This window comes from Macrotis lagotis, chromosome 7 (genome assembly GCF_037893015.1).
Source record: "Macrotis lagotis isolate mMagLag1 chromosome 7, bilby.v1.9.chrom.fasta, whole genome shotgun sequence".
NCBI lineage: Eukaryota > Metazoa > Chordata > Mammalia > Peramelemorphia > Peramelidae > Macrotis > Macrotis lagotis.
The window spans coordinates 93,577,157-93,600,542 of NC_133664.1; the positions used below are offsets into that span (position 1 = coordinate 93,577,157).

Sequence of the window (23,386 nt, forward strand, 5' to 3'; positions counted from 1 at the left end):
ATATTAGTATTCTGATGAAGGTTTAAAGTCAGTTTGGCAAGTGATAAAAGTATTCAGGGATTTTTTGCAAACACACTCTTTTTTTTTTGAAGTTGGTCTTCTCAAAACACATTATATGCAGGCTTGGAAGATTTCCTAAAGTCCAGAGCACTAGAAAATGATATATTTTCCGCAGATGTCGGTTCACCTCATGGGGCAACCCTTAATAGGAATTGCCTCAGTTCCTTCACTGCCCAAGCAGTTTCCAGATCAGAAACCAGTTAGTTATTTCTTTCTTCATCAAGAAGCAGCCTTCCTATTCCATCCCGGGGGGGGGACCTAGAACACATGAATCAAAATAGTTCTGTGATGTCATTTCATAATGGGAATGTGCTCGGGCCAATTGGTGCCAAGAATTGTCTGTACAGGGTGGTTTCCTTTTACAGGCTTTTTAAAGAGACATCATGCCCAACTGCACATGATAGTTTTCTACAAGCGGGCTCGGGCTTCCTTTGCCTATTTAGACTTTACCATTCCCTCCTTTAAAAAAAAAATCCTACTGCTTATCATTAGGTTCCTGACCTTCACTACATAAACAAATCTACTGGGTGAGATTCGGCTTTGAGGCCCGTGCTGGCAGCTCTTTTGCCTACTTAAGGACAAGACTGGCTGTTCGGGCAGTGGCGACTGTGCCCACTGCTGCCAGTGCTAGGAGAGCAGAACCAGTGAGCATTTCAATCTCTCCTGGTCCTCTGCAGCCTCCAGGCCGTACAGTAAGAGGCAAACTTGACCTGGGTGCCTACACCTTGGCAGCTGGCTTCAGTTTGTTTCCCGTCCCTTTCTTTCTGGACTTGTGGACTCTTCAGAATTTGACAGGCTGTCCCTTGATTGGAAACTTAGTGGGGGGTACTTGCTGGAAGCAAGGGGGTAGAAATCTGTTGCCTCCCCCCTGCACCTCCACGTGCTCGGGGGGGCTGACACCGGGCAGCCCCAGGCTCTGCAGCCGTTCTTCTAGTCCTGGATATGATCTCAGGCTGCCAGTGCTCCGGGGCAGCTCATGAAGCGTTTTGGCAGCCTCAGGGGAAGCAAGAAACGCAAGGACCAGACCCGGAGTACAGAGAGGCGCCAGTCGGAACCCCATGGCCTTTTCGGTAGGAAATTGTTCTATTTACCCCCAGTCCTTGATGCTCTGTGGTGAGCAGCTGAGGTGGATGCCTGGGCATCAGAGACCACTAAACAAGCTCTAGGACTCCTAAGAAGTCTTTAGTGACTTTTAATTAGGGGGTCCACCTTTGGTGGGGTGGCCTTGTGTCTGTGATGATTAGGGTCTACCCAGAGAAGTCAGCAGAAACCATATCTAAGATGACTTTATTTCCCCTTGCTCACATAGTCCAGGAAGAATCTGTCACAGGACTTGATGAATAAACATTTCTAATTTTTTTCCCTTTGAAATTCCTTTAGAAGAAAATGCCAGCTTGAGGGATTTTTAATTAATAACCTGGATTTAATATGTTTTAGCTGGATTTTTTGAAGAGGTTTTGTGTGTGTGAGAGAGAGAGAGAGAGAGAGAGAGAGAGAGAGAGAGAGAGAGAGAGAGAGAGAGAGAGAAATTGGGTAAAAATAATCCATATTTTAGTATCTTTCAGAAACCGAATTGAGAGAATGAATCTTAAAGTATTGTGGGGGGGGGGGGGGCAAAAAAGAGGGAGAGGAGGAAGCCAACCACCAAAGCAGAATGAGGCTTAAATTCTGATCAATTAACAATATATATATTTACAGCCCTTTGATTTGGAGGTAGCTTTGATTTTTTTTAATCAGAGCCTGAGGAAATTGAATGAATGAATATAACATATTTATTCAGTGCTTACCATGTATTAAACTTTAGAGATACAAATTTAAAAATGTATTCCTTGCCTTCAAGGAACTTACAATCTAATAAAGAAGGACAATCCATATTGGGGAGTGGGAACTGGGAAAATGGTGAGTGAATTCATAGGGAATTTGATTAGCGCACTGCCCAGAGATATGTGGGATATTCATTTGATTCGGGCACATTCTCAGTGGCAGCCACATGACAAGAAGATGACTAGTATGGATATTTGTGTGGGAGATGATGTACCATGTGGTCTGAGGCAAGGTAGATATTGTGGGTAATGTGAGTCTGTGCTCACTTACCAATTAAGATAGCATGGCCCCAAGGTGCCAGGTTTCTTTTTTCTTTTCTTTTAAATAGTAATTTTTCCCAATTGCCTATACATTTTTAACATTTCTTTTTTAATAAAAATTTGAGTTCCAAATTTTCTTGTTCTTTTTTCCCCTGCTTTTCCTCCCTTACTTCTCTCTAAGATGGTCATCAATTTGATATGGGTTATATATGTGCAATTATATAAAACTTATTTCCATATTAGTCATGTTATGAAAAAAAGAAAACAGAACAAAAGGGAAAAACTATGAAAAAAATAAAGAAAATGAAAATAACCTTCCATCTGCATTCAGACTCCATTGGTTTTTTTCTCTGAGTCTTTGGAATTGTCTTGGATCATTATATGGTTGAGAAGATATGTCAATCAAAGTTGATCATCTCCCAATATTGCTGATACCATGTTGTGTATCTTCTTGAGGGACATATTTCAATTGGTTGCAGAGTATGTGACAGAGAAATGTTGAACTAGAGGGGATCCACTCTTAACTTTCTGATAGATTAATATTTTGTCTTCCATTCTCAAAGACCATGACAACAGTGAGGTGATGCTGTGACAAGCATGTGAATTGGATTTGAGTGAGGGGGTGCTGTGCTAAGTCACCTCACTTTCTCCTCCAGGGTCATCTGAGTCAAGTGACCAGATAAGAATCAGGAAGACTGGAGATGGCTCTGGATATGAGGCAATCAGGGTTAAATGACTTGCCCAAGGTCACACATCTAGTGTCTTAGATCAGATTTGAACTCAGGTCCTCCTGCCTCCAGGGCTGGTGTTCCATTCACTGAGCCAGCTAACTGCCTTGAGAGTTGCAAAGAATATCAGAGGGCTGATTTTCCATACAAGTGCAAGGCTACAAGGGAATCCAAAGACTTGGGTTCAGATCACTCCTCTAATGTGCTATCTTTTGTTTCCTTCCCTATAGAGGAAGGTCCTTTCTAGCTTGAGGTCTAGAGAATTATTATTATTATTATTATTATTATTATTATTATTATTATCATTATCATTATCATTATTATCATCATCATCATTATTATATTATGGGCAGTCAAGAGAGAGTAGTCAGTATTGGATAGAATTATATTTAATTATATTACAATATAATTATATATTATTGTATAGAGTTATGATATGAGATCTAATATATGAGGCTTCATGGAAAAAGTTGAATACCAGATTGGAAATACCATGAGGACAGAGAATGTTTCTTTTCTAATCTTAATATTTTACCAGATCCTAGCACAGTGCTCTCTGCAACAAGTGCATGTTTGTTGAGTGAATGATTGAACATGTGTTTTCCCTATATCAAATTTAAACTTGCTCTGTACTTGGGGGGCACAAGAGAACAAGAAACTTGGCAAGACTATTTTTAGTCAACCTTTCCATAAACTCTGATGAATTGCTCAGTTAAGGAAGACCAAGAACTGGAAGCCTATTTGTCAAGAAGTCTTTCCTCTCTTTAAGTTTAAAATTAGGTCATTTCCTTGCTTATAAAGACCCCCATTTAAAAGTCATTTTTACATCCCTACCTAGTGTTGGAAGTATCCATATTCAAATATCAACTCTGATCTTAGAGTTAGGAAAATCAAAACTCTTTCTGAAATCTTCCTCTGGTGTCACCAGGGGAAATCAAAAGCTCAGTAACTTACTACTGCAGGTTTAGTTACCTCTAATAGAGTTAAGGTCTAGAACTGGAGCTCCAAAGCTTGTGGTAGGATATTAGCATCACCCATGATGTCACTGGTCCTCTTCAAAAATAAAGGATGAACAGCATCAGTAATACCCAGGTGATATTGGACACATCATTTTATTTCTCTGGGTGCATCTGATTCCTCATCTAAAATAATAAGGATGGGGGTGGTACTAAACAGTCTCTAGATCTTAATCTATGATTACATTTCATCTAAGTAGTCTTCTTTTTTCCCCCTCTAGACACTGTTTCCATGGTAAAAAGATGACTGTTTCCCAAGCCCTCTGTTCTCTTAGGTCTATACTCTTAGTTAGTGTCCGTGTCCTTCCCATGGTTAAATTCCTGCCCAGAAAAATTTTATATTTGGCCTTTCTTTCCCCTTAGAACTGCCTCCAGTAGAATAAGAATATCTTGTCTTTGTCCCTTCCCAAGGGGAACTAGACTCAGCCCACTATAGCTGCAATCTGTTTGTCTGTTCATTATTATTCATCCTTGGTTTTGGCCTCATCAGGAATGATATAAATTTTCTACGGAGACTTTTCCCTCTTCTCTCCTAATCCTCAGTAAGTAGGGAAAACCCAAACAAACAATATATGACCTCAGGCTAATGGAGGAAAAATGGTATGGAAAACCCCAAATAACATGACCGCCACATTGTTGATTTTGGAAGCCTCTTACATTTGAATGTTGAGATATTATATTCTGGGAATTTACAATGCTTTTGTTTAAAGCATGTTGTTTACATTATTAAAATCACTTTCTTTCCCTCCCCCCCTTTCTACCTTTTGAATATTCTTCCTCATTAGAAATTATCAAGTTGTCCTTTCCCACTCCTGCACAGTTTCTCTCTAATAACCTGTTACAAGTCAGGAATGAACTATATCACCTTTGATTCAGGTCCAAAACATGAGCCCAAAGCAGACCTATCTAAACTCACTGGTGCATACCTTCCTTGGAATAGTAGTTGGACAGGCAGGTAATGATTTTTATTTATAACCCCTTTTTCTAGGCATTAGCTAGGTAAAAGTAAACCAAGATTCTGTTCATGTCAACAGAGAACTTAAATAGTCTGTGATAAAAATTGTTATGCACTTAAAAGAAAAATTAATCAGGGGTAATATTGCTACAGACCAATGCATGATCTTAAACCCTTAAAGACATCTTGTACTATTGTTTGTATTTCCTATAGTGCTTACTGCATAGTATTTTGCTTTTAGTAAGCATTCAATAAATATTTGATTAATTATTTGGTGGTAACCTAATCTGCTTCCTCTGATACCTACTTGAATTTTTCTAGGTAGATATAAATGTAAAATATCATTAATTTTTTTAAAATAAGTGACAGATACAATAGAACAGTGAAGTCAATCAAGAGCCCTGCCACCTCTCCTTTCAGTTCCCTCTGTTAGCTTAGATGCTTGGACCCTCCTCTTGAGGTAGGGCTTTATATCCAGGGCCTCCTACCTGCTTTCCCAGTCAAAAATTCTCCACTTTGTACTTTTCCCCAAGGCCCTTATTCTTAGAGATACTTAGACTCTTAGGAGAATAGATTTATAGCTGTGAGAGACCTTAGACATCATCTTGTCCAACCAGTCCTGTAAAATAGAAACTAAAGCCCCAAAAGTTGATGTGAGATGCCTCAGTGACTGAGTTTGGGACTCAGAGCCAAAACTTCTGACTCCAAATCCAGAACTCTTTCCACTAACCTAACCTTTCATTAGCCAGAATTTTTTTTCAGCCTTCTCCTTTCGGATAAAATAGGCAAATCACAAGGAAGCAAGTTAATAATAGGAATTAGTAACAAACCACATGGGGATGCCTTGGCTCACTACAAATTCAGTCCATGCTCCTACAGCATCTGCACCAAGTCTTAAATAATCAGAGTTTGTATTTTGAAATGTGTATGGAATTTATTATACACTTAAAAAAGGAAAAAAGCATGAAATGAAGATTCATGATTTTATATGAAATATTCTTTTTTAAGTTAATTTTTTTAAATTTAAATTAAATGGAAGTTCATATTTAGAATAATAATTTAGTCCTTAGTCACTGCAAGATACTGTACTTTACAGTATTTTACAGCACTTTAGTCCTTAGTTGCTTCAAGATACTGTACAGTACTTTAAACAATGTCATTAAAATCACTTTCTTCCCCCTTCTCCCTTTTGAATACTCTTCATCATTAGAAATTATCAAGTTGCCCTTTCCCACTCCTGCACAGTTTCTCTCTAATACCCCATTACAAGCCAGGAATGAACTATGTCACCTTTGATTCAGGTCTAGAAGTTTAAAGTTCAATTTTCAATTAACCAATGAGTTTTTTCTTTGAAAATGAGGGAAAATAGGAGCTATCTTGATGGTATATTAGATAAGAGAGCTGAGTTTAAAGCCAAGAAGAACTAGATTCAAATTCTACCCCAGATACCACCAGCTCTGTAAACCTGAGCAAGTGACTTCACCTATCTCAACCTGTTTCCTCATCTGTAAAATGAGGAGGTTGGCTTTAATGGCCTCTGAATTATTGTATAGCTTGCAGTTTATGATAATGTGATTTAATCCTCTATATTGTTTCCTTCTAGCTCTAAATTTATCATCCTTAATGCTTTTGAGAGTTTGGTGTAGTTATCCAGTTCTGCAAAAAAGAAGAGTAGGAAACATGGATCCTGCCCTCAAGGAGCTTTCACTCTAGTTGGAAAGAACAAGGTGAAAAATGAAACAAATAATAAACAATACCATGTATTCAGTCAAGTCCTAAAGGATGCGAGTGTTCTAGTTCATTCTCCCCTAGACTTATTTTATAATCAAGAAAAGTATAATGGTAAATAGATTTTTAGCAAGAGTTTAAACAAAATAAATTTTCTGTTCTTCCTTTAGTTGATTGAAAATTGAAATGACAAATCTATCTTTCCATTTTCTGAACATTGTTATTAGTGTGTTGCAAAACTGGGTGGTAGGAATTTAGGAAGGCCTAGTTATATGAAGATTATTATCATGACCTAGGAAAATCAAATGGCATAGGATCAGTTTTCTCTTTTGCCCTCTTTGCTTGTGGAAAAGTCATCAAAATGGTCTCTGCCAGTCTGGTAAGATTCGTTTTACCCAGAGTTTCTACTCCTGGGAAACAGTAATGTTGTACAAATTACCAAAGGGATTCCCCACCAAATCCAGGGTTTTCCCTACAATTCTCCATCCTCTGAGCAACTTATACAGGTTGTTGATGATCAGTTGTTTTCAGTTGTATCCAACTTTTCATGATTCTTTTGGGGGTTTTTTGGTAGAGATTTGAATGGTTTTACATTTTCTTCTCCAGTTCATTTTACAGATGGGGAAACTGAGTCACATGGGGCTACGTGAATTGTCCAGAGTTATGTAGCTAGTGTCTGAGACTGGATATGTACTCAAGTCTTCCAGACTCCCAAGTCTGGTGTTGTATTTACTGCTCATCACCTAGCTGCCCATAGTAACAGGTCGGGCTTTTTGATTGAATGACTGGTATTCATTATGAGACTGGTATCCTGACTTTTTAAAGATACCCTCTGTTCAGAGAGCCTTCAAGAAGAATGTTTCCCCAAGTAGAATAATCCTGTTCCTTGGAGATTGTAAAGAGTTGCTCTTTTTTGGAATTCCTGGCCAAAAATATCCCTAGTGAGGGCCAGTAGGGAGGCAATGAGTTTTACCACTCTTCCTTTTCAGATTGCCATTGAAGAGCCTCAAAGATCTGGTTTTAAGAGGCAGTTGGAGCTGTTGAGAACAACAAGTGTGTTGAATTGAGATTGGACTGGATGACACAGAGAATACAGAATTATAGGGCATCCCAAAAACCTTAGACTCATTTTAAGAATAGCTTAAACTATTGGAACTTTGAGGAAGCTCTGTATTCAATTTGACCTCTAATTTCAGGGAGTTTCAATTCAATTAAAAATAGAAGTTATAAATTGGTTTCCAATAAATTGGTAAATAATAAAAATAATAATAATGTAATGTTTTACATAAATATATATATATATATATATATATATATAATCATTTTAGGGTTTACAAAGATTTTTTTTCCATATTATCTCACTGGAGCTTCATGATAAAGCTAGGAATTTGACCGTACAGGTATTAAGAGATTTAGTGACTTAACTCACTGACTTAACTACACAGGTAGTAAAATTTCTATTTAAACACATCTTCCTGAGTCTTAAGAATCACTTTTTCCTACTGTGCCAATATCACAAAATGTCCAAAAAATTCATTTAGATAAATGAATTTGGGCAGAGAGGGTATATTCTCATGAGAGAATACATGAGAGCAAAGACAGTCTATAAAATGGGACCTAAAATCTTTCATTGAGAAATAGAAAGGAAATGAAACTTTCCATATCATTCTGATATCAGTTAGCTAGTGTATTAGCTAAATTGGTTGTCCGTAATAGTGGTATCAAATACAAATAGAAAAGGATCTCTCTAGGCCCCATGTTGACTGAGAAAAACCACAAATGAACATTATCTATGGTTTATTGTATTTTTTATTTATTTTGTTATACAGTTTTCCCATTACCTTTTAATCTAGTTTGTGCCACACCTAGGGAGTTTTGAAGACTGGAAATTGGACACCTCTGGTCACACTACCCCCATCTTCACCCCTTGAAATTTCATTTTAGTCTTCCATCCATTTTTCTTAAAGTAGTGAGAATCACACTTTTTCTATGAGTCCTGTCATGCCTTCTTTCTGCCCCCCTATCCAAAGTCTGTGGTTGGTCTTATATACAGACACCCAGTTACACACCCTTAGACTTCACAAATACCCAGACAGTAGAGTCATGCACCAGTATCCCAACCCATCCTGCCCTACCCTGCCACCTACCTCCTTATTGACAGATATTTGGGGGCTTTTCACAGAATACATCCAGAGCAGAGGAATGAGGAAATATTCCTTGCTCTGGGAAAGAAATAAACTAAGTAAGCTGAAATTCCTCTAGAAGGAGGAAAGGGGAAGTGGAAAGAAGAAATTCAATTCAATTCAACAAGAATTTAAGTGTTTCAAGACACTGGGGTAGGTGATGAGACAACTGCCTTCAAAGTTTACATTCGGGGGGGGGGAGGCAAGGAAGCTTACAAGTAGATAGATAGATAGATAGATAGATAGATAGATAGATAGATAGATAGATAGTGTATGTATGTATGTATGTATGTATACTTACAAGTATATAAATGAAAATGCGGTAGAACACCACCAGCTTGGGAAATCAGCAAAGCCCTCTCATAAAAGATGCTATTGGAGCTGAAGGTAGGCACAGGAAGGAGAAGAAAGGGAGGGAGGCAGGAAGAAAGGGGGGGAAAAAGGAAGGAAAGAAAGAAGAGAAAAAAGGAAGGAAGAGATGGAAGGAAAGAAGGAAGAAAGAGAAAGAAGGATGAAAGAAGGAAAAAATACAAAGAAGAAATGGAGGGAGAGGGGGAGAAAGGATGAAGATATGGAAAGAACACAGAGGTTGGACCCTGCTCTGAAAGAGAGAAATAGGGAAATGATACAATGGAGTTAGAATAGTTGGGTCATCCTTCATTGAAAGGGAGGGATAAAATTTGCCTGGATAGAAGCAGATGTATATTGTCGTTGCCTCTTTGACCTCTGCTTCTCTGGGAGCATCAGTGTGATAACCTCCCTGGAGGATAGGAGTTTTGGTCTTTCTTCAAGACCTTGTTTAAAAAAACTGTAGCCTATGACATCCCAGTGAACTCGTTTCCTTATATCTTGACTTCCCAAAAGATAGAATAACAAAATAGTACAACTGGAAGAACTTCAGAATCATCTATTCCAATCTTCTACCTTCCCTCCTCCCACTTCCATTTTACAGGTAATGAAACTGGACTACCTCTAAAAGAAAGAAGTGATTTCCTCGGGTCACATCTTTACTATGTAACAGAGCTGAGATTCAAACCGAGGTCTCCCAAGTCCACTCCACTATAGTACGCTGCCGCTAAACGTTACTTCTCTGAGGGGAACATTAATTATCCCTCCCGAGTTATCAAGTTAAAGATCATGGGAAATTATTTTCCCAGCTGACAGAGTTGTGCTTTTGTAGACATGAAAATGAAGTCAACTATCACCAGGAGCCATTTATTGTTATCACTCTAGGGTATTATAAGCAGTATTTTTCTTTCCTTTCAGGGTGGGAAAATGAAGCAAGAAAATCCCACAGAAAAGGACTTACCTCAAAGGGTTGCTCTGAGAAAAGCTCCATATTTATTAAGCTCCTGCTATGTTAGCTCCTGGAATAGGTACTGGATATACAAAGACAAAAATAGTTTCTGCTATTAAGGAACTTGCATAATATTGAGGAATGATAAAATCTATATAAATAAGGATAAACAGAATAAATTTCTAAAAAATAAAATATCATAATTTAGGCCAGGGTGGCACTTTTAATGGGGGAAAACAGAAAAGACTTTATATAGAAGCTATGTCTTTTAGGAAACCAGTGATTCCAAGAGGCAAAACTGAGAAAAATCGTACTGCTCTGAGAGTTATCTGCATAGAGATGAGAATTAAATCCATGTGAGCTGATGAGAGCATCAAACGAAATAGTGTAGAGACAGAAGAGGGACCAGAACAAAACCTGGAGCACATTCGCATTTAGGAGACATGATTTGGATGATGAACCAGCAAAGGAGACTGAAGAGTGGTCAGATAGGGAGAAGGAAAATCAAGGAAAAGCAGTGTGATGAAAACTTATGAAAAACAGATTTCTAGGAAGAAAAGATCGATCATTGTAGAGAGATCAAGGAGATGAAGATAGAGAAAATACCATCAGATGCAGCAATTAATAGGTCATTGGAAACTTTGCAATTTCAGTTGAATGATGAGGTTAGAAGCCATTTTACAAAGCAGTTTATTTACAAAGCAGTTTATTATGATAATAATAAGCAATTTGATGAAAGGATATTTAATGAAACAATTGAAGAAACGCTAAACTGAGTAGAAAGATTTTGTATGTTAATGATGATAGGGAAAAAATTATGAAAGCTATATGTAGATTCTCTTTAACTGTGGCTAGTTTATCTGCTGTTCCCAAAGGATGGCAAAGATGCCAGGATAAACATACCCTCCTTTGATTTATACACCTTACTAGCAACTAACTAATTCAAAGAGAAACAGGCAAGTATGGAAGGGATTTCAAGAGACAGATGAGGAGGAAGTATTTCAGGCATGGGAGACGTCCAGGTCAAGGTCAGAGGCCAGAGATGGAGTCTCATGTGTAAGGAACAACATGCAGACTTTGGAGGAATCTGGCAGAACCTGCTTACCTCCATGCCATGATAAAGGATCAAAATAGGACTTAAATGGAGAGTATGTGTGTGAGACACATGTGTGTATTATATGTATTATATATAACTATTTATTCTATGTAGTGTGTGTATTATATAGTAGATGTAATATCACTATATTATAAATGGTATGATACCATAATTTTACATATTATATCTCATACAAAACATATTTGATATATACAAGCATATGCATATAGGTACTAGAGCAGGGGCGGGGAACCTTCGACCCATGGGCCATATTGATTTGGTATTGCCAAGGCATTCGCAAGGGGGATCAAAATTCAATAAATCTGGGAGCTCTTTAGGGGTGAATTAATTAAATGTTCAACCAAATATAGCCCATGAGTGATGTTATAAATATCCAAATGACCCTTTGCAGAAAAAAGGTTCCCCTCCCAGGTGAGGGTGAGAGAGAGAGAGAGAGAGAGAGAGAGAGAAATCAGGTACACAAATGATTGGTTATCCTAGTTGTACTTTTGTCTAGAGAAAAATAATCTAAAAAGCAAAGAAATTTATTGCGGAAGAAAAAGATATACCCTATCTAGAAACTAAAGATAGAACTAAGGCCGATGGATCAAAGCCCAAGGGAGGATATATTCTGGCTCATAATAAAAAGAGCTTTCTACTGTTAGAACTCTTACATAGTAAAGTCACTATGTTATCTGTCTAAACTGTTACATGGAACAGCAGACACTGAGCACCACATCTCATAGGATTGGAACATATGCTTTCCCCTTTGGTGACCCAGGCCCAGGTTCCTCCCATTCCCTGAATTCCTCTTCCCTTGTCCCTGCTTCCATAATGCCCCTAAGTATATCAAATTAACTTTATATCCTCCTTAGGATAAATTAACATAAACCTTTAATAAAAGACTTAGCATGCTAGCCTGAGACAGTGAGGTACAAAGAAAAAAGGACTAGCTCTAGAGTCAGGTAGCCTACCCCACACACTTAGTACCTATGGGATCTTGGGCAAGTCACTTAACTCTCTGGACCTCAATATTCTCTCTAAAATGAGGGAGTTGAACTAGAGGGCATTCTGAGCTTCTTTCTACCTCTAGCTCAGAAAATGAACAAAGCAAAAGAAATAACGAATCTAGAGATTTAAACATTCCCCCATACATTCTTGTCTTTTCATTTAATCACCCCAGACGTGGTCCGATTGTTGTATGCTTGCATTTTTCTGCATATTGTTCTAGCACATTGTGATATTGTTCTTTGTCTTTGATTTTTAAAGAGGACCAGTGACATCATCCATGGGTGGTATCTTGACTTGTGAGTCTGGTTGTGCAGAGTGGCAACCTCACTTTCTTCCTGAGGCATTGGAGATTAGTGGAAGAACAAAAGTCAAAACTACTGGGGACCTTACATCTTTAATGCATCTTAAGCCATTTCATGAAGGCTGGAATAAATTGTTCTCAACTACCCATTCCACTGAAGAAGTCTTCACATGCTTGGGGTAGACATCCCCCAAACTCATTGACAGATTTGAGGCCTGTCAGTTATACTCAATCTGACCAGGTGGTTTACAGGGGGCATGACTACTCCATATGCCATGGCTTTTTGGAGCCACCTGTAGGAGTGGGAAAGGTGGACACCAAAGGTGGACGAGCAGTCCTAGAAAGGGCTCAGTAAGCCCTTGTACAAGAGGTTCTAGTCTTTCTGGAACTAAGGGATAACTACAGCCTAAGCAGATGCTTTAAAGGTTGAGGACTCAGTGAAGGAAGGAGAAGGCTTCCCTCAAACTACAGGCTATTGGAGTGAGAGTAGGATCAGGCAGGAGAACATCATGTAATTCTAATTTTGCAAGTTTCTCTTTAAGATTTATGATCAACCAGTTTGAAGGTCAAGATCATTTGATCTGCTCATAATCTATAGATCAGAAACTGTATCTCTGAACGTCTCCTCAGTCCAACCAAACCACTCTAATGTAAGGAGTTCTTTACCTGAAGGTCCAAGAACTTATTTGTTTTGGTTTTTAAAGTCTTTTGGGAACAAATTTCAATTTCATTTTAATTGATTTCCTTTCTTATCCCTTATGTTTTACTTTATGCATCTAAAACCATTATTCTGAAAAGAGGTCCATATTCTTCACCAGACTGACAAAGGAATCTAGGGCACAAAAAAGACAAAGAATTCTTAATCCAATTAGACTTAATCTGTTCTCATCTTGGTTCATCTTAGGTCAACCACACATTTCCTAGGATTGGCTCCTGCCTTAACAAAAAAAAAAAGCATAAAGTTTATCTAAGGTAAAACGTTCCTCACTTTCAAGGTCTCTTTGTCATGAGCCCCTTTCATCTGAACCTCCTTCCCTAGTTCTAGACCCGTGGTCATAATTTGACCTGCTATGATGATAAGAAGGGGTACTGGATTTGAAGTTGGAAGGCTTCAGTTTGTGTCCCAACTCCCATATGTGAATAGCTATGTGATCTTACCAAGTCATTGAAACTCCCTTGTAGCTTTATTTCTTCACCTGTAATATAGATAGATAGATATAAATATATAAATATATATACTCCAAATCTCTTAGATTTGCCATAAAATACTATAAAATGTAAATTACTATTATCATGATGGTGATGGTGGTGATTTGACCCTTGCTGAGGCTTTCTGCATATACTAAGTTCCAATTAGCTCCAATATCACAGTACAATATCCTAACACAAATGTTTAAGTTACTTACATGACCACCCTCTATAAGTACCCACTGAGGGAGAAATTTTTAAATTCCCTATTATGTCTTTAGAAAAAAAAAATAGATTGAGGGCACTCTTAGCAAAATATTTCCTTTTCTTTTCTTTCTTATTGAAATGACTTTTTGGCTTCAATGTCAGGAAATTCATCACTTAAGTTTAAATTAACTTCCATAGTTTCCTGGCCCCAGGAAGCTTTTGGCCTGTATTGTGTCTTTCTAGAACAGCAGGCATGCCCTAGATTATTGTCGCTATCCAGAACAAATAGCAGGATGCTCTGGAGGCTAAAATGTAAGCTCCCTGTGGGAAAAGATTATTTTCATTCTTTGTATCTTTATGTTCAGTGTCTTATACCAGATGCTTAATAAATGTTATTGATTGAGTGCTGAATTTTTTCTGTTACATATGATCCTCCATTCAGCCAGGCATTGCTTGGATTTCTTTAGAGCTGTGTGTCTGGGCTACCATCAAGAGGATTCCTTTTCACCAGTCCTAGATGTGGACACCCTCATTTGGTTCTCCTGCAATAGCTGAAAGTTTAGAGAGCAGTCCAACTCCCAGCTAAGTTCACCCAACTAGGAGGTATTAGAGCTCAACTCAAACCCAGGTCTCTTGACTCCAAGTCTAATTTTTTTTCACTGTTAACATGCTGCCTCTCATTAAGAAAAAGAATTGTAAAGGACAAGTCAGATAGACTTCTCTGCAATTTATTCTTCAAATTATACTTGTTTTTAAGGCCCAGTTCAAATCCCACTTCGATAAAGCATTTACCGACAACCCAACCCTCTTAGAGCTTTCCTTCTCTGAATTCTCAGGCTTTGACTACACCATACTTGTATCCACACTTCTTAGCAGAGAGCTTTACTTAGCACAGTTTACTGATTGATGATTGATTCAAGCCCTAGCCCAGTGAAATTCTTGTTTATGCTAAAGGATATAGGTAAGCAGATAATATGACAAAATCAGCCAATTAATAATCTTCAATGTTTATTCTGTTGATATCCTGCCAGACTAAAAGTTAGGAATAGCACAATAAAGAGGGTAAGACATGGTACCTCCCTTCAAGAAAGGCATATAGAAGGGAAAGAGATGGAATAAGTGAAAAGCAGGAGGAAAGGCATGAGTAATGAAATGGGGACCCATGGTTCATGAAATGTCAAGAGATCTAGATGAAGGCTCCCAGGACATAGGGTACAAACTTTGTGAAGTAGTTACAGGATAGCATGGGCAAAAGCTTAAGATGAGTTGGTATTTATGAATTGAAGCCTACATTATTGGGAAGAGTGTACCTATCAGTGGGATGATAGAGCCATTGAAGTGTGGAAGTAGTCTTCAACAATATTTAAATCATCATTCACAACTGACATTTGAGTATTGGGCTCTATGTGAGAATATAAAGAGATATAATTTGGAATCAATCATAGATTTGTAGCTGAAAGAAACTTATAAAGGCCATCAAACTCCCCTATTTTACAAATAACTTGTTCAAGTTTACATTCCAAGTAAATGTCTGAGGTAAGATTTGAACCTAAGTCTTCCTGACTCCAAGCCTAGTGACCTCTACATTACTCCAAGACTGGTCAGAAGATCCTCAAAACATGCTGTAGCCCTGAAATAAAGGGGGGGGGAGAGAAAATCAGGGTCAAAAATAGAAAAAATTAAACCTATTTTTCATACCAAAAAATTGCTGCCTCTGAACTGTTTTTTTGTGATACAAATCAGGATTGGCCTACTGAAGGAGGTGCATCTCTTAGACTTTGAAAGTGCATAAATAGCAATCTGTAGAATCATATAACTAAAGTTGGAAGGAACTTTTCTCCCTCTGCCTCAGCTTTGCATTTTCAGATAGGAGACTAAGGTATGAATGAGTTTAAGTGACTCACCCAAAATTTGAACCCAGCTCTTCCAGAACCCAAGAACCAATCTTTTTTCCATCCATATCAAGCTAAGGAAAGCTTAATACAGATTTTTTTTTCCTTGATAACCACTGAGTTCTGCTACTGGCATTTCACTCCTTAGTCTTGCCTGGCCTTTCCCTTCTCTCAGACCCTTCCCCCCAAAATTGGCCAGAGCTACATCTTTGAGTCATTGTTTCATCTTGGGCTGCTCTCCCTTTTCTCTGTTCCCGCTGGGGCTACCAAAGACAAAAAATTATTGCCCCCTACCTGGAGATTTGAATAAATCTCCATCCTTTTCCTTCCTTGGAATTAGGGAAGAGAGAGAGAGGCTTCTGTCTCTTTATGATTGAGACAGCCCAACCTCTCCATATCTCACTGAACACTTCTTCCCACCCTTCACAAAGCCAGGGATCTTTAGCACAGGATTTCAGAAAGATTGAGCCTTTTCAGGGGTTCCTTTTGGGGGTCCCTTGCTCTGAAGCTAATCCTCTCTTAGGAGTCCCTGTTGGATCAGCATTGATGACATCTCTTCTTTCTCTCAGCCTCTTCTTCACCTTGACGATAGTGAGAGCCACCCACCCATATGACTTGTACCCCATCCTGCAAGTTTCCTACAATTTGGGAAAATCTGTTTCCCCATTTCAGAGGGGCTCAGTTTTAGGGTTTGATTGTGCTCCCCTAGGATGGAGTCCATGGACACCTGTCCCTGCCCCAACCCCTACCCCACCGTGCCTTTCCCAAGGGACCTTAAGTTAAATCACAGGAGAGGCAAGGTTTCCCAATGTGATCCCTTGGGCTCAAGCTTTTCAGATTTATTTACAGACAGGAGGAACTGCAGCAGGACTTGGGTTTGTGGCAGCCAGTTGTCGCTATAGCAACCCTTCAGTTGCATCAGTCTCCCTTCTAAAAATAGATCACCTTCATCCTTGGGATAGATAATTAGGGAAAATCAAAGAGTCTCTGTTTGGGAAGAATATTGTGGAGGCATTGACAACTCCCAAGGAGAGCTCTTTTGTAGTTTTGATTTCCTATTACACCTGACGTGCACATCACATTTTAAAAGTGCTTTGCATGTGAATATCTAGTTTGATTCCAACATCAATTCTGTAACGTTTTTATAATCAAAACTATTTTACAGAGAAGGAAACTAAGGCTCAATAGTAATGATTAGCTAGTTGTGTAAGAGGTAGGATTTAAAAGCAGGTCTCTCCTAACTTCCAAGTTCAGCAATCCTTTCACCATGCTGCTTCCCACACTCCTTTTTAGCCAGCTAAGTTACAAATTTAAATGCAAGAGAGGAGGTGGTAAATTCAGTTACGGTAGTGTCATGTCCCTCTTGGAGTCTCAACCCAGTTATGCCGGCTTTGGTTGACCATCCTCAAGGAGGACCCACACGCTGAGCCAGTTTGGTGCTTAATGGTCCTATTCTAGAAATAGAAAGATCCTATTCTACCTTTTCTTTTCTTCTGTTTTTTAGGTAAGGCAAGGGGGTTAAGAGACTTGGCCAAGGTCACCCTGCTATTAAGTATCAAGTGTCTGAGGTTGAACTTGAACTCAGGTCTTCCCTCTACCTTTTCTTTAACTGAAATCTGTTCCTCAGTGATACTATGAACAGATCAGGCAAATGGTCTACCTTTCTTTCAAAACACACACACACACACACACACACACACACACACACACACCCATGCGCTCTCGGGGCAATCGTTGATTGTATCAACAAAATGAGTTGATTTGATAAGATAGTCGATGGAAATTAAGATCCCAGAGGCTGCTGATTAAACTTATATTGAAGGAGATAAAGATCATTAGATAAAAGCAAAATGGTTCTTGAAGGGCTACCTTTCAGCAGGTCTGGGACATTTCTGGAGTCTGTTATTAAAATCCTGCTGGGAGTGGGGGGAGTCATGAGAGGCCACTGATTTTTCCTGCAGTGATGGAAAGCCTCTGCAGGAGACTACTTCCTTCTTCTCACCTGAGTTTCATTCATTCAGATGGACTGCTTATTCACTGCCCTAATTGGTCAAGTCTGTACCACACTCTTCTCACCCTTGGAGTCTGGGATACAAGAGGCACTTGTATTTTTATGTAGAGGCAGAATGGCAGCTTCAGAAAGGTGGAAGGAAAGAAAGATAAGGATGACCAAATGATGAGAGCAAGACCTCTAAATGGAAAGTCTGCTCAAGAGGTCAGGAAGTTCTCTGACTCTTCAGCCTGGAAGCCTGATGAAAAACAAAAGGGTGTTGTTGTTTTTTTTATTTTTTTTTCTTTTATTAAAGTTTTTATTTGAGTTTTACAATTTCCCCCCCCCAATCTTACTTTCCTCCCCCCACCCCCATGGAAAGCAATCTGTCAGTCTTTACAAAAGGGAGTTGTTTCTAAAGAAATCCTTATGACTGCATGGGGTGTCATTTTATGAACTCATTTATTTTGCACAAGTAACCATACACACTAGGGGCTGTCGAGGTGGCAGGAGAGAGGGAAGGCTGTCAAAGAAGTATAAAACATTGTCCTTGTTCTGAAGGAGCCCGTTGATTTGTATGCTTGGGAGGGTTGAGGTTAAGGGGGTTGGTGGGGGAGGCATGAGGAAGGATCTCATTCATTCGCAGTGGCAAAAAGATGCAGATATGCAGCCTAGGACTATATCACACTTGCCTCAACATCACAGATCCTGCCCAGGAAACGAGCCCCCACCCCTGTCCCTGTTTATTGTGGGGCTCACAGACATAGCTACAACACACTAGACCATCAGAGGGAAGGAGCCACAGACAAGAGGCTATTCCCATATAAAGGAAATTCCCTTGGAGACATAGACAGTGAATGTCACTGCACCCTAGAAGGCCCTGGAAGCTTACACGCGTCTGGTTCTGTCTGTGCTGATAGCCAAATATATTCAAAAGTGGCAGGTTGTGACCAGTCTAATTATCTACCAGCAACAGTCACTGTCCTTCCTTCTCCTTACACTTCCCTTATAAATGCTTTTCCCAGACTTGGTGGCCCCATAATCCTGCTAGCAGCATCTCCTACCCATTGAGCATCCACTTTCAGTATGGTGGGGAGGTGTTAAATAATAATACTGGATCACAATCAATCAATTAATCAATCAATCCATAAGTATTTTATTAGGGACCAGTCAGAGTACTAAGAGCTGGGGACAAAAATAAAGAGAATGAAACTCTCAAGGAGCTTATCTTCTAATTGGGGACAAGTGCATGTATAAATATAAGCAGCATAAAGTGAATTAAGTGCACATCCATTCAAAGTAGTTAAATGTGATGTGGGAGAGAAAGTGCAGCTAATCTGGAAGAATTAAGAAAGGCTTTATGATGCTTAACTTGCATCTTTAAAAATATTCATAGTTCAGGGGCAATTGGGTGATGCAATGGATAGAGCACTGGCCCTGGAGCCAGGAGTATCTCAGTTCAAATCCAGCCTCAGACACTTAATAATTACCTAGTTGTGTGACCTTGGGCAAGCCACTTAACCCCACTGCCTTACAAAAACTAAAAAAAAAAAAAATATGCATAGTTCAGATTGCCCCATTGGCCCCGTCCAGAAATATGTGCCTCATTTTACATCGTAAGTCCACCCATCACCTCTCTGTTAGAATGGGGATAGTCTGCATCATTATTAGTTCTCTGGAATCATGATTCATGACCAGAGTTCTTCAGCCTCCCAAAGTTTATCTTCCCTGTACAGTTATTATTATGGAAATTGTTCTCCTGGATTATTGTTGAATTACATCTTAAAGGGAGAGAGAGAGACTTCATAAGACAGAGGTAAGGGGGAATTATATTTCAGGTTGGGGTCCAGCTGGCACAAAAGTCCAATCATTCGAGTCAATAAGCATCCATTAAGGGTCAACTCCATGCCAGGTGTTGAAATGGATAGAATGCTGGGACTGAAGTGACCCTAGACAAGTCACTTCACCCTCTTTGCCTCAGTTTCCTCATCTGTAAATGAGCTGGAGAGGAAAATGCAAACCACTCAGTATCTCTGCCATGAAAGTATCAACTGTAATCACAGTGTTAGAAATGACTGAACAATCAATTCTAGGTGCTGAGCTGTTATGGAGCTACAAAGAAAGTCAAAAACAGTCCTTGTCCTCAAGGAGTTCATGATATAATGTAAGTTGGGGTGTCATATATGAGGGAATAAGGAGGAGAGAGAAGGAAAAAGAGAAAAGAAGGAGAGATGCGAGCCTATGAAGCTACCAGAATTCATTGAGTAGGAAAGTCTCATGTCCTATCAACAACTGCTTTGGCAATATTAGATGAGAAGGTTGTAGTGAGGAGCACCTTGAGGAAAGAAGACCATTTAGGAGATTGTTGTAATAATCTAAGTGAAAAGTGATGAAGGCTTGAACTAAAGTGGTAGGTGTGTGCATGGAGAGAGAGGGTCAGATGTGAGAGATGCTGTAGAAGTCGAAATTCATGAAACCTGATGAGGTTACCAATAGTAAAGTGAAGAGAGACGAGATTGAAGGGTCTATGGCAGAACCTTAGGGGACACCCACATGGCATCATGGATGATGATCTAGCAACAGTATTTAAAGATGTAGGAGAACAAGGAGAGAAAAGACAGAGAAGAGATTGGATCTAGGAGTAAAGAGTGGACAGCACACCAGGTAGAGACAAGGGCCTCAGATTTGGTCAAGAGGAAATCATGGATAATTTTGAATAGAGCAGTTTCAGGTGAGTGAAGAGGTTGTGATCCAGAATTAAGAGTTGAGAAGTGGAAACAATAAGTATGAGCAGCTTTTTCAAGGATTTTAAGAAGGAGGAGAGGATAATTTCTTGAGGAAATGATAGCTCTAGGGAAAATGTGTTTAAAAGGGAACTTAGGCATGTTGGAAGGCAATAGAACAGGAAACATTATGTAGGATAAGGTTGGAGATAAAAGAGAGCAAGGATGCACGTATGGATGGTTGGCCTTCATAAGAATGATCACTTCTTTGTCAGACCTTGGGAAAGAAGAAGAATGAAAGATGATGCGGGGGGGAGGTTAAAAGGGAGAAGAGGGAGCTAAGAATTGGACTCAGTTTTCTCTGTAAATTAAGGATAGGTGTAAAAGGCTTGAGGAAGAGAAAGCACAGGGTAAGTTTGTGAATTAGGGAATAAATTAAAGGAGGATGAAAGGACTGATACTGCAGTGAGAGCCTAGTTAAGGGTGGATAATGTGAATTTGTAATGCACCCAGTCAGTAAGATTATGAGTCTCCCCCCATCTCCTTCAAGATGAGCTGGTTTGTGGGAATAATCCAGAGTTAAGGTTCACCAACGGGTGAGTGGCTTTAGAACAAAGGATAAGAAATTTGAGAGCAGGGGACAGTGAAGGGTTGATTTGTCTGAGTTGAAATCGGAGAGGGAGGAAAGTAAAGTCATAACCAAAATAATAGCCTGAGAAAGAACTGTGGAATGGAGGGCTTGCAAGTCTCTGTGAGTGCAAACAGAAGGTTTAGAAAGGGTGAGACATAGGGAAAAGTGGAATAATAGGAAGTTAGGATCAGATAAGGAAATGTCAAAATTTCTAGTCAATAAAGTAGAACATTTGTGGTAATGGTGAAATCTTGAGAATGACCATTTCTATATGTAGTTAAGATGGATTGAAAGAAGTCATGAGACTTAAAGAGACTGAGGAATTGGGCTATTGAATCATCTCCCTAAGAAATATAGTATTAGAGACAGTTTCCTGAAGGAAGGGTGAGATATGAACATAAGGAAGAGAAGGAGACAAGTTTCAGAGATAGTAATGTAGGTGGTACAGTAAAGCAGAGTAGCAATATTTAGGTTTGGAGATAAGTTGGAGACAGATTTGAAGCCTAAAGGGGTTTAATTGATTTACTGTTGACTCATCCATCTCCTTTGGAAATACAGCCGTGTCCATCAAATACCTGCATATACTGAAGTTCTGAAGCCACAGGGATGGTGTGGCTTCTCTATGATGTCACAGGACATCTCTCTAGCCATTCACATGAGGAGGGAAGTTATCAGGTTCTAGGATAGGTCAGGAGCTGGAGGACTCCAAGGACTTATCACCTTAACTTCTATTTAGATAGAATAAGGCACCCACCTGTCTGCTATGCATTGAGGTTCTTTGCAGAAGAATGTGAGATAAGTTCATCTGAGTTTAGAGGCTCGTAGAGAGAGTAGTCTGGAGTTTCAGAGCAGCTTGAGGAAAACAGTCAAATTTGTAAGACCTTAGACAGCTAGGGTTGAAGCAGCCTCCAACCTGTGGATAGCTAGAGCCAAACAGTGGGTCAAAGACAGCAGAGTCAGGAATTAAACGGCACTTTAATTTTAAAGTAAGGGAAACTCCTTGCAAGCAAGGAGGGCAGCACACTCACCTGGGGGCCCCCTCCTAGTAAGGGACCCAAGGCAGTGTGGGAACATCTCAATACTTACAGCAATGATTGTGCAGTGAGTTGCAGCCCTAACAATGAATAATCACAACAGTGACAAGTTTGATTCATGGCCGGGCTTTGTGACCAGAACACCTGGGTGCTGGTCAAAGCAGTACAATAATTTTGTAATTTTGGCAAAAGGTGAGATCATCCAGAGAGGTAGTGCCAAGGATTGTTTTTGTGCCAAGTTCAAGGGCACAACTTGCCCTTGGCAAGGGCACAACAACAGTGTCTCCTAATATCTTGAGAGAAGCATGAGGTTCTAAGACTCCTAGAGAAGAGAGGGGAGCAGGCTGGTCGCCTGATGTGCCGGGAAGCAGAAGTTCAGAAAGAAGGGCCGGGAGCTTTTGAGGCCTAGCTGCCTGGGTATCGCCATGGCCAGACAGTCGCAGGGGATTCAGCAGCTGCTGCAGGGGGAGAAGCACGCCACCGAGGTTTCTGAGGCCTGCAAACGGGAAGAACCGGAGACTGAAGCAAGCGAAAGTTCAGGCTGAAATTGAGCAGTACTGACTACAGAGAGAGAGAGAGAGTTTAAAGCCAAAGAAGCTGTGGCTTTTGGTAGCCATGGTAGTTGCAGCTCTGAAGTAGAGAAGGAAACCTTGGAGAAGATGTCTGTCCTCCAAAACCACTTCCAGAGGAACAGGGAAGAAGTCCTCGGAAACCTGTTGGCTTTTGTGTGTGACATCCATCCAGAAATCCATGAGAACTACTGCATAAATGGATAAGATAAAAGGAATAAGGTCACATTTGAAAGATGGATTGACAGTTCAGTTGCCCTATTGTAGAATGTGAAGCTTTATCCATGCTGCAATTACATTCTTCTATAAAGATTTTAAATTATTTCTGTATAGTATTTGGTATAGTACTTCAATCTTTTTGGAATCTAGAGAATCTAGCTTCATAAAGACTGAAAGCTCAGGGGTGGCTAGGTGGCATAGTGGATAAAGCACTGGCCCTGGAGTCAGGAGTACCTGGGTTCAAATCCAGTCTCAGACACTTAATAATTACCTAGTTGTGTGGCCTTGGGCAAGCCACTTAACCCTGTTTGCCTTGCAAAAAAAAAAAAAAAAGACTGAAAGCTCATCCAAATAGTTAATATTCTTTTTTTCTTATTTCATACTAATTCATTTATTGAGTACAGCTTTTTTGTGCCTTTTAGTTGGTAACCTGGAGAGTGCTACATGTTTTCCAAGAAAAATCCAAGAAAGGAG

General features: G+C 39.6%; 1 protein-coding gene and 1 pseudogene across 8 annotated transcripts in view; both read left to right on the top strand.

The window, feature by feature from the left end:
* Positions 1-23,386, top strand: part of PRKAG2 (protein kinase AMP-activated non-catalytic subunit gamma 2) — a 443,517-nt gene that overhangs the window by 246,169 nt on the left and 173,962 nt on the right. The window contains exon 1 of one of the 8 annotated variants that reach the window (XM_074193318.1): positions 1-1,130. The exons of 6 other annotated variants lie outside the window; for them this stretch is intronic. In XM_074193318.1, coding sequence (XP_074049419.1) covers positions 1,037-1,130 — 94 coding nt within the window. In that variant the 5' untranslated portion in view covers positions 1-1,036. The remainder of the gene's footprint in view (positions 1,131-23,386) is intronic. One more of the 8 variants, XM_074193319.1, reaches the window with a different exon arrangement.
* Positions 1,041-23,386, top strand: part of LOC141492704 (V-type proton ATPase subunit G 1 pseudogene) — a 27,304-nt pseudogene continuing 4,958 nt past the window's right edge.